At 37.8% G+C, this 11,416-nt stretch overlaps 1 protein-coding gene across 5 annotated transcripts in view; it reads right to left on the bottom strand.

Annotated features, from left to right (window-relative positions):
* Nucleotides 1-610: 610 nt before the first annotated feature.
* loco (regulator of G protein signaling family member locomotion defects) overlaps nucleotides 611-11,416 on the bottom strand; it is a 45,930-nt gene continuing 35,124 nt past the window's right edge. For 3 of the 5 annotated variants that reach the window (XM_022062280.2, XM_022062281.2, XM_022062283.2), the window contains 8 exons: nucleotides 10,507-10,923; nucleotides 8,806-9,003; nucleotides 5,894-5,981; nucleotides 5,649-5,821; nucleotides 4,122-4,205; nucleotides 3,746-3,899; nucleotides 3,523-3,614; nucleotides 611-3,283 (listed from right to left, as the gene is read on the bottom strand). In XM_022062280.2, the coding sequence (XP_021917972.1) occupies nucleotides 2,624-3,283; nucleotides 3,523-3,614; nucleotides 3,746-3,899; nucleotides 4,122-4,205; nucleotides 5,649-5,821; nucleotides 5,894-5,981; nucleotides 8,806-9,003; nucleotides 10,507-10,923 (1,866 nt within the window). In that variant the 3' untranslated portion in view covers nucleotides 611-2,623. The remainder of the gene's footprint in view (nucleotides 3,284-3,522; nucleotides 3,615-3,745; nucleotides 3,900-4,121; nucleotides 4,206-5,648; nucleotides 5,822-5,893; nucleotides 5,982-8,805; nucleotides 9,004-10,506; nucleotides 10,924-11,416) is intronic. The other 2 variants (XM_022062282.2, XM_087354688.1) reach the window with 1 other exon arrangement.

Below are 11,416 nucleotides of genomic sequence, written 5' to 3'. Positions count from 1 at the left end.
GTGCTGAAGTCCATAGTTCACTGACCAACCTGTCCCAACTTATTATTTACATGAACCGAATTAACGGAGCAAATAATATCTCCTGAAGAAACTCATGTTTAGGATAAATCATGATCACAAATAACAAAGATGTTTGAAGATTATCACTCACAGTCAAGATGACAAACACAACAAATTGTCAACCAACTGGGAGGATGAGGGAGGAGTCAGCCTCACATCTATGTGCCACTTTCCTCCAAGTGTGTCACTAAATGAAGTGGATGCTTGGCCCTCTGATGAAGGCTGGTTCTTCATTGTAGCAAAAATAATGAAAAAGAAAACCTGTAAAAATAGGAATAAATTTACATGGTCTATTGTAGGGAAAATTCAAAAACTGAGAGATAGGTATGTATTGTTGGAATGGCAAAGACACCGTAAAATGAATTAGTCTGCTGTCAGACAGTATTCTCTTGCAGAAACCCAGGCTTCCACAGAACAGACTGAGAATGCTAGATTAGAACAAGGTTTCAGATATACACAGAGTTAGCTGAAGATGTTCTTTTAAACTGAAGCATAATGTGATAAACACTCACAGTTGTAGATAGGATAGCCATGTAAAAAGGAGGGGTGGTGTTTTTCACTCATAAATATTTTATTACAAACAGCTGTACAGAAATGGCAATCACACCTATTATTGTGTTCAATATAAAGATTAACCAAATTCTGTGCATAATAGGCATATGTACAGTTTAAAGACTTGATCCCTTGCATCCCCAGTATTGTTCGTAAGTAGCACAAACCTTGATGTTAGCATATTTAAACCCCCAAAATACTGCACCTATTTGACCACCCCATTCTTCTACAGTTCCTACCAGAAAGTCTGAAACATATAGTGAGTACAGAATATTGTTAATATTGGTCCAGCAAAAATATTCAGTAACATCACATACATTGAATCAATAATGATATCTTATGTAAAGTTCCATTAAGTTACTGTACATACTTATAAAACAAGAACACTTCAAATGATGAAAATAAGCCACTGTTGGTTTATGAGAACATGCACACCTGAATGCAAACTTTTTGAAAATTTAATATCGAATAAAATGCCCTATTTCAAACTTCCATTATCTAAAGTATTGACATACTTCATTTTACATACAAACATCATTATTTCAGTCCTTAAGACCCTGAAGGTTTGAAAGCAAAGTCACTGCTTTGTATGCTATTGAATAATTCAATTTGAAGCCAGATGATCAGTTCGGTGACATGTATGCCTTGCTGACAGAACAGCAGCAACAAGTCATAATAAAATTCTGATGTTTCAGAGAATGACTCTGTTCACATCACCAGGGCAGATGAAATATATACACACACAGACCTAACACAATTTAGTTCTTATGGGCCAAGAACCACCAAAACGGAAAGCAGTGGGCAGAGACATGGAGTCCCAGAAATCATCAAATTCAATGATTCTTTACCTTAGAAGTAACAATGAATGACTGCATGTGGTCACTCATCTTGAAGCTGACTTACTCCAGTGTTTATGCTGGAATGTGGAAGAATATGATGCAACTCTACCACAATCCACATATCCCATGGTTCCATCCAGCGCTGGGGTTTCTTTTAACTTTATGTGATGATCTAATTCAGCAGTTGGCAAATAAGTAGACTAATTTGACTGGAATACATATGTGCCCTGCCTGCTTCTTTGCATCCCATCTTGGTAGTTCAGCCAATATGTCCAACATACCTTGCTACATTAACTTGAACCAAGTTTTATTCCATATTAATGTGACTGACTGCCTGAGGAGACTTTAATGATATAAGTGCTTGAAAAAGTAGAAATTTATTATTACATTTACCAGACTGCAAGATGGATGTACCACAGGTAAGAGGGCAAACTTGTACGATTACTGTGATACTCCTATATACATTAAAATTAGGCAGAGAAGACACCAGTTTCAGCCAATTTATGTGGCCACATGTTCCAAAATGCTGGTCATGGTTTATCAACCATTGGTATCATGGGTTCAAACTCACTTGAGGCACAGCTGTGTGTTGGCATTCTTCCATATTGTGGTTTCCTGTGCTGGTAGTGGCTTGGTGACCCTCCAGTGAAGGAGTACTAACAATGTCAGAAAGTTAAAAAAGCTGACACAAAAGTCTTCAGAAATGCCAAAACTCAATGTAGGCTAAGCATGTAGTATAGTAGTAGCAGATACTAGTTTCACTGGTTTTGCATCAAGTGCTACTTCACAAATACAATTATAGTCTCCATACTCGTAGTAAATATATAAAAAAATTTGTTTCCCCCACATTAACTGTTTTACAATATTTAAATTACTTCTAAGTAAATGGTATATACAATGTGAAAATGGTTACAGCTGCTGTGTGTGTGGACAAAAGACTGGACAAACAAATGTGCCAGACCGCACTGCTACTTGGTGAAGCATCCAGTACCACTATGTACACTCACTTTTGTTCATTATCAACAGTGAAGTGGTATTCAAGATGATACAAGTTTCAAGGTATTGCTTTGACCATGTATCACCAAACTGGAAATGCTTTAGTGAACTACTGGTAACAAATACTGAAGCCAAGTATAAAACTCAACATTCTGAAGATCAATAATTGAATTACATCACACGAAACTACTGCTGGGTTGATCGAGGTATACAGTTCTCCGGCTCCTGCAGACTCTGACATCCTTTTTCACTTCTGTGGGTCTTAGGAACCTGGAGCTGGCACCATCTCCAGGTGATCTAAAGGTAGGGGGGTTGGTAGAGTTTGAAACATAAGCACTGGATGCCCACATGGATGTTTTGACAGGAAGATGCTTAGGTTTTGGAGGTAAAGGTGGGGGATCACTATGTTGTCGTGGACGAGTCGACTCGTCTCTGGCATCTGCGCAAGTTAATGTCGTTTCTAGTGGATTCAGTTCTACTAATGTGTTGTCCAGTGATGAACCTGTTTCTGAACTGTCACCATGATGTGTCTTTTCCAGTTTGCTGGGATCTGGCCGACGTCCCAAAAAGTACTCCTCAGCTTGACGAGCAGATGGAATCACACCTTCTGTTACAAAACTCTGATCCAGTAAACGAGTTACCAAAGCACCTGTTGTGGACGTATTGGCTCGGTAACTACACTTGCTTCCACTTGTTCCAACTGGCAAGCTCTCTTGACCACTAACTGCAGGATGAGACTGGGGGTGAGGTTCTGGTTCATAAAATTTGGAAGTGTTTTCTTCACCTCTTCTAAGCTTTCGAAACTTTTTACCAGTCTGAGGAGCATTCTCTTTATCCTAAAACACAAAATATTCACTGCTGGAATTCTATACGGAGATCAAAGTACATAAACCTAATCCCTTGTTAGTAGAACCCCAAGGTTCAGAATTGCTATGACCATTGCTTGTCAATGAATAATAATATATACTGTAGTATCTGCAATATTCACTATTTTGAAAAGCAACAAGTAAACCTCCTCACTGTAAAATCTTATAAGTTGACAGTTTACCTCATTTCCTTCATATCACTATCTTACCTTCAAGAAGTCAGGCAGTTCAAAGTTTATTTCTGTTCCTCTTTGGTCTTCTAATCTGCTCCTCTGTGCTCGCTTCAGACCTTCATAAAGTTCTGTAATGAGAAACCAAGTAAATACTATTACTCTGTCAGTAGCTTGAACTACATAGCCACTTGGAAATGTTACCTTTGTATCACTTGGCCATGCCAGCAACAGCACATCAACTGATAATTATTATTCTCACCGTCACTCTCTGAACGTCCCTGAAGTTTGACACCAACTTTCCACTTGGTGATAAGAGGTGGCTTCGGGTTTGAAGTGGATACAACTTTTGTTTCACTTTCCTCTCCAATATGCTTATTGGTTCCAGCGCCTTTCTTGCCTTTCACACGAGATTCCTGAGAGATAATAAAAGTTGCGAACTACATAAATTATAGTCGTCACTGATAATTTCTGAAGTGACTGCAAATAAATCATAACTGGCTGATACTTCCTGGAGAATAATTTCCATGATTTAACAACTAAATAGTGCAGAAAATGTGCTGACAAAAAGTGAATTACATAAATTAATTAATTATGCAGTCCACTGTCATAATCTATCCTAATGAACAAATACATACCCTTGCCTTATCCAGGAGGGCAGAGTCCCTCCTAAGGAAGCGTCCAAAGATACCCGAAGAATGTTCTGAACCCCAGTCATCTGACTGCAAGTACACATATCAAAGACAATTTTGTAATCAACAATAAACACATTAATTATTTAAAATTTTATTGCATGAGAATGGGGGATCTTAATCCTAACAGTATAAGACTGCTGGCTGGGATTAATGGTTTAGCAGTATGCTACTCTGATGAATGGCCATCAGTTATATAGATTTAAATAATTTCAAAATCACAGAATACATTTGCCAGCAAGGTATATCCTATTATTGTATTTCGAACAAAAATGCAGAAGTGAGTGTTACTGTAGTTGCCATGCAGATAACTATCTAAAAGTATTCTTGGGAGAACAGAACAGGATAAACACGTACAACAGATTTTACTTCAAAATTAAGGAAAGAAGACCAAGATAATGATGGAAGAATAAAGGGAGAACAGAAAGAGATTGCAATAAAGTTACAGATTTGGAAATATGAGAGGAGGACTGACTCCAGTGGAAAGTTTTATGCAGTACTTGATTGTACAAAGGATATACAAACAGATTACTCTACAAACTATTCAAAGTGCTAGCAGCTGCAGTTCCATAGAGACAAGTCTCAACCCTTTCATAACAACAAATAAGGGATTGCAGAATCACATGATCAATATTTAGATTAAACCACCTGTGTGCAGCATTCAGTTATCATTTAAATAATGTTTAATGTGAATGAAAGCATCTCTCTGAAAATATAATATGCACTCTGTTAACCCCTTAAGTTGGGGCAAAATGTATGCCATTGCATCATCAGGTAGGGATTTTTATTTTATTAAAAATAATGGTGAAGTTTTTATATCTTGTAGACCATACATATTTATTAGGTATGGAAATAAAAATTTTCATGTTGTTTAAATTTTTAGCTATTTTAATAACAGTTTCACCATATTTCTGAAAATTTATCAGTTGTTTTCCCCTTCTATTTCCACTGGATTTAGTGGAGTAATTCACAATTAATTCTTCTTAATGTCTTGCAGGACCTATTTTTCACATAGTTCAAGAAATTATTTGCAATTCCATCAAATTAGTTACGAGAAAATCATTACACCAAAAACTACAGTTCAGTCTTGCGTTGTTGTCCATCTCCGTTGCCACCAAAATCTCGGTGTAAGCATGCATACTATGACTTAGAGCAGCACCACCACCGAGTTAATTTTTTTTTTTGCTACATGGCAGAATAGAAATAGTGCACATATATGAGCTTAGCCCACTGAAGGGGTTAACTTTTAACAGTAACATTTTTTATAAATATAACAACATATAGCGCTAACACTCTTTCATGCTAATTGTACCTTCATGCAAAAAACACGCTGTATATACACTTTAATACATGTGCAATATGTATTGCACTTTTAAAAAAAAAATGATCACAAGGAATTCAGGTGGTAGGGTGCAGCTGGTGATGAGCTCTTCATCAATACAGAAATTAACTTTAGTGATTTGAATTTCATACCCTGATAGATCCTTGATCGGACGCTGTATGAGTGCTGTCAGTAACCTTTCCTTGCAATAGCTCCTCAAATACCCGATTTGTGATTTCATCCAATGTTGGGCCTGTAGCCTTAAGTTTATGTTGTGATGTTACAGTGTGCGTCACCTCATTCTTCCAGGCTGAAAATACATATCCTGCTTAGAGCCTATATTGTTATTCAAGGCTGGTGAAAACTATAACATTTGATGATGCTGAAAGTATTTTACCTTCTGCATTCCTTGTGAGCACCTGTAGTCGCTGGTTGTCTACTGTCATGCCCAGTGCACTGAGTTCCACAACTTCATTTTCACTCATCTGTGAACACAAGAAAACATTTCATCCTGCAACCAACAACATCCTTTACAAGTTGACAGTTATTCAAGAAAGTCCTTGCTTTTATGAAACCCAGTACTACATTACTTTGTTCAGAAAATCCAGTCACTGGGCACTATTCTTGGTCTCCTGAAACCAGTCCATACCTTCACACCATGTTTCTCTAAAATTAATTTCAATACTATCCTCCCATCTAAGCCTAGATCTCTTAAGAGGCTTCTTCCCCTGAGATTTTTTGAAAACTTTTTGTATGCATTTCCCACATCTTTCCAGCATGCTCTGTCCTTCATATCCTTCATTTTAATCACCCTAATCATAACAGCGGATGATAACTCATTATTAAGATACTCCCTATTCATAGGTCCAATATTATCCTCCGAGTTTTTGTTCTTATTCCCTCAGAAGTTTATAAATTACAAGCAAACATACAGTTAAACAATATTATAACATAAAACTCGTTTTTAAAATTAATTCTGAAGTGCTGATTCCAAATCTGGATGCAGAAATTTTGCATCATGTCATAGTTTTCATACACACATTTAAAAATTAAACATAGCTAAGTGAATGTTGGCTGAACATTGGCCTGACAGTGAGTATGTATCTTAAAATCAAATTATGCTAACAAGGGACGTCAATAAAAGAGGGATTTGTGTCTTGTCAGAAAAAAATGTAAAACTCAGAAACAGTATAAAACCATATCTGTTACACTGACCTGACATGTCCTATTGCATCTGCTCCTTTTTCAAATTCCTACCACTACCTACTTTCTTGGTGGTTGGGTGTATAAATGCATAAGAAAAGTCTCTAATCAGGATTTTCACTGTACCAAGTGATACTGATAATTCCAAGAACACAACATTGTTTTAGTAAAATAAATTACAGAATGGCTACTCTCTTTCTCTCATCCTCTTTTACCCGTAGGTGTCGAGGTTTTTATTTATTCGATTGATCTATTTGGACAATGGTAAGACTCCTTGGATGAGTGATTAGCCTGACGCACAGCCTCTACTTATATAAACACCGAAAGACGCGGACAAACATCCATGCCTTGAGTGGGACTCAAACTCACGGTCCCAGCGGCCAGGCGCACGAGGTCCATGCCTCAGACCGCGTGGCCGGCGCAGAATGGCTACTTACAATTAAAAATGTATTGTACAAGCCTATGTTTTTAAGAAAATTAAAATGTTATGGGTGCACAGGCTATGAGATGTCTGCAACCAGTCAGGTAGTAAAAACATGTACATGATCCTGCACCTCTGTGACCCTTTGTTCTATATACCTGAAACTCCATTTAAAATCAGGGGATACTGTATTCTGCACCATGTCTCTCCTTGACCTGTTCAGTCATTTAAAAGTGCCATGTTGAAATAATCTTGGTGCAATACCACTCTCTCCAATAAACCATCACCCCTCAGCTGTGCCCCAGCAAACTGCGGGAATATAATGGCAACACAACGTTTTTATACACAAGACGACTACGTGGAACTTCAATGAAAATATGGTAGAAACAAAAGCATGCTTCAAAGAAATGGTTCTGCTTGGTTCACTGTTGGGCACGTGCAGTGAATATTACTTGTGTTGAAACAGCATTTTTTGCGAAAATAGATTACGCGATTACTACCACCTAATACTTATGCACAAGCAAAATACTGTCTGTTACTCAGGAGAAAATCTTTGACCTTGGCAGTATGGATGAAGGTTGAGGGGAACATATGGACCTTGTCAAAAATACAAAACTGCACAATGCAGTGTTTTAACAAATAGATTTCTAATGATGAATTTACAGCCACATATTTCCCACCATTGGACTTCATGCAGAACTACACTGCCAAGGTCAACACTTTTCTCCTGAGTTACACTTAATATTAACTTCTGTGTGTGACGTGTAATAAGAGTCTCGTTATTTCCAAACAAGCCAACAACAGTTCTGTAAATTATTTATATTTTTAGATATGCTATGTGTAACTGCATCCACAATTTACAAGTTACAAAGTCGCTCTCAGTGGACTAATGGTTTGATCCCGGCCAAGGTTGATGGATTTTTAAGGGTGATAAAAATCCGTAGCACAACTTCCTTCGGAGGGGAAGTAAAGCCGGCGGTCCCATGTCGTAGATTTACGGCATGTAAAAGAACCTTCCGAGCATGATACGAGATGTTTCATAATCAAAATTCAGTGGTCATTTCTCACCCAAGTCTCTCCTCATTCACTGCTAGATGGCTCTCGCAGTTAAATCAGGATTGAGTAGAAATTGTGCAGTCAGTGGGCTTGTCATTCACTGAGCATAAATGCACGCCTCAAAGACTAAGAAACCTCCAAAAGGAGGCGGCAATGACCCATTACTGGGTTAAGCTACTAACAGAAACACTTGCAAACAGATGTATTAAAGAGAAGAAACCATTCTATATTTATATTTATTTAGTGTTCTGTCTGACGACAGGTCCATATGAACAGGATCCTTCCATCCTCACAATCTTAAGAAATGTAACTTGTATCAATCACCTTTTTTACTCAGCCCCTCAATTTCAGCCTTCATTTTAAACTACGGATCTATTCAGTTCGAAGTCCCTGATACACAGAACACACAAATGTATTTGGCGCAAAATTAAATATGCTTTGCTGCTCATATAAATGCAAAGTGAAGACACCTGTAATATATTAAAAATACCCCTTACTTTAATATATATATATATATATATATATATATTAAAATACCCACAAATGAAGTGCAGGAACATTACTGTTCCTGCAGAGACAAGAGACCTTATTGATCAACAAATTCACACAACTGAAAGATTAATGCTTACTAAACACAATGTCACAAGCTCCAGCTTGTAGCCATATTTATGCAGGATTGGCCGCAGGATTTCGGCCAGTGACTTGCCAGGCTTTGCCTTGACACCAACAGTCTTCCTGTTTGGGAGGTCAAGCCTGAACACAGCTCGCTGCTCCACACGAACCTCCTTGCCTGCCAGAACTGTAGAGTCTTCATCAAGGGAGAGTGGCTGGGGAAAGACACAGAACAAACTAGTTGGTCAAAAGATTGGAAGCAGGTACACAGGTATGACTGAAAAAAGAAGTGTAACGTGAAAATGCATAAATCAAAGACATTTACCTCCAGAGAACCAATGTTAACAAGAATGGAAAGGTGTTCTCTTTGGTGTAAACAAACACTCCAAAGGTGTTTCTTTCACCACATGATGCTTGACATCTCTTTAAATATATACGAGGGCAGTCAAAAAGTTCCCGGAATTGTGGTATAGCAATGTAATGGTAGGACATATGGCAACACTTACCTAATCACCTTCAAAGTAGGACCATTGCGCACACACACACTTGCTCCATCGATCCTGCCATTGTTGGAAGCACCGGCAGAAGGATTCGTTTGGAATCTTCCGCAGTTCGACCATCGCATTCGATTTGATGTCCTCCATGGTTGCGAAACGTGTCCCCTTGAGGCCAATTTTCAGAGTAGGGAACAGCCAGAAGTCACTCGGAGCGAGATCCGGAGAGTATAGTGGTTGGGTGATGACGGGAATGCTTTTCTCGGCGAGGCATTGCTGCACAACCAGCGAGGTGTCGAATGCGACGGCCGAACTCCAGAAGATTCCAAACGAAGCCTTCCGCCAGTGCTTCCAACAATGGCAGGATCGAAGGAGCAAGTGTGTGCGCGCGCAATGGTCCTACTTTGAAGGTGATTAGGTAAGCGTTGCCATATGTCCTACCATTACTGTGCTATACCACAATTCCAGGAACTTTTTGACTGCCCTACATATAAGAGTACCAATTAATAATAAAATGTTAACTCCCAAGACTCAGTATAAAATTTCGTGAAAATCCATTCATTGCTTCTCACGTTGTTACAATGACAGGCTAATTTCTGCAATTTCTGTTAACACACCTAAAACCAACATGAACCATGTATTACTGGTACCAAAAAACATTTTTGAACGTCAATTGATTGAATAAAATTAAGCAAGTTTGAGACTTTTGAAGGTTGAAGAGAGCAGGTAGAGGGAGCAGTGTCAACAACAGAGAATTCTTCTGATTCTTAACAGTTGCATGCTCTGTGGCTGAGAAGGCTGAGCAATTTACTTATTTTTTCAGATTTATAGTTAAGATTTATTGGCACTAAACTTTCAGTAGCATATTAATGTACCTGTTTTATGAGTTATGTATAATCGTGAGTTTTTATTACTCTTGTGTCTTAATATGTACTGGTATATAAAGCAGGTGTATTCATGAATAATTTAATCTGGAAAGGTCAAATTCTAGCATAGTCAGATACACAAATCATATTGCCACCCACTTGAAGGTAGTATCTCGGAAGTGGAAAATCATGAAGTACACTAGCAAGGCCAGCCACTCTCCAGGCCAAATATAAAACATGGGATCTCCTGAGTATAAGCATAGTTAAATTAAGAAACCAAGAAAGAAGACAGTTATGTTCACTGTACTTTTAATCTATGCGCCTGAAATAAAATCCCAGATATAATATGGACATTTACCTTTACACTGTTACCATCAAACACTTCAAATGCAGAGTAATGAAGACCTCGCTTGTCTAACAGTCGCAATATGAGGTCACGTATAGATTCGCTGCTTCGTGTCTGCACAACTGTAGTTGCACCATCAGGCAAGATTACACGACACAGAGTACAACAAGTCTCGCCCTCTCCAGACGTCACAGACTGACGGCTGAATGAACCTCTCAAGGCAAGATCCCAGGAAGCAAGAGAGGATCTACTGCTGGTGACATCACTACGCACAGATACTGTGTCATCCGTGTCACGTTTCTGTTGAAGCATTCTGATCTTGTTGTACTCTGATTCACCACGATCCTTTGATTTGGAGCGATTCTTTCTATGCCATGGAAGCAACGATTTTCTATGACGGTCTTCTGCATCACTCCTACTTTTCTTCAACTGCAAAATAAAAAATCTCATTACAACAATTATATTAATTATATAACATTTAAGTGCATACTTTTATCCATTATGTAATCCACATTATCTTAATTTTATAAGTTAAATAACTTACATTTTACATAACTTACCCAACTTTTCCTTATAATTAGATTTAGAGATATGAAAAATTATATTTATGACCAGAAATACAGCACAAGAGTCCAGACTATGGCTGGTGCAATGATAACATGTCATATCAAGAACATAAAATTTAATCATGTAACAGTAAATATACTTATACATCAAGCATTATTTAAAAAATTAAATATTCCTTATATTTATCAGGGTGCTTTGTGCTTTCTACTAATATAAATTATGAGTTACTAAAAATTCATATAAAAGAGAGAGACAGGGAAGTCTGATTAACAAATCATAGCATGCAACTAGTTAAAAAGAATGAAATAAATATTTTTATCGTGTTCTGCTATGATGGGAGGGGAAGAAAATAAAC

Source organism: Zootermopsis nevadensis, unplaced genomic scaffold, assembly GCF_977971745.1.
Source record: "Zootermopsis nevadensis isolate Lab colony 2312 unplaced genomic scaffold, Znev_1.0 Znev_ptg000002l, whole genome shotgun sequence".
NCBI lineage: Eukaryota > Metazoa > Arthropoda > Insecta > Blattodea > Termopsidae > Zootermopsis > Zootermopsis nevadensis.
This window is presented reverse-complemented; position numbering and strand designations above follow the sequence as displayed.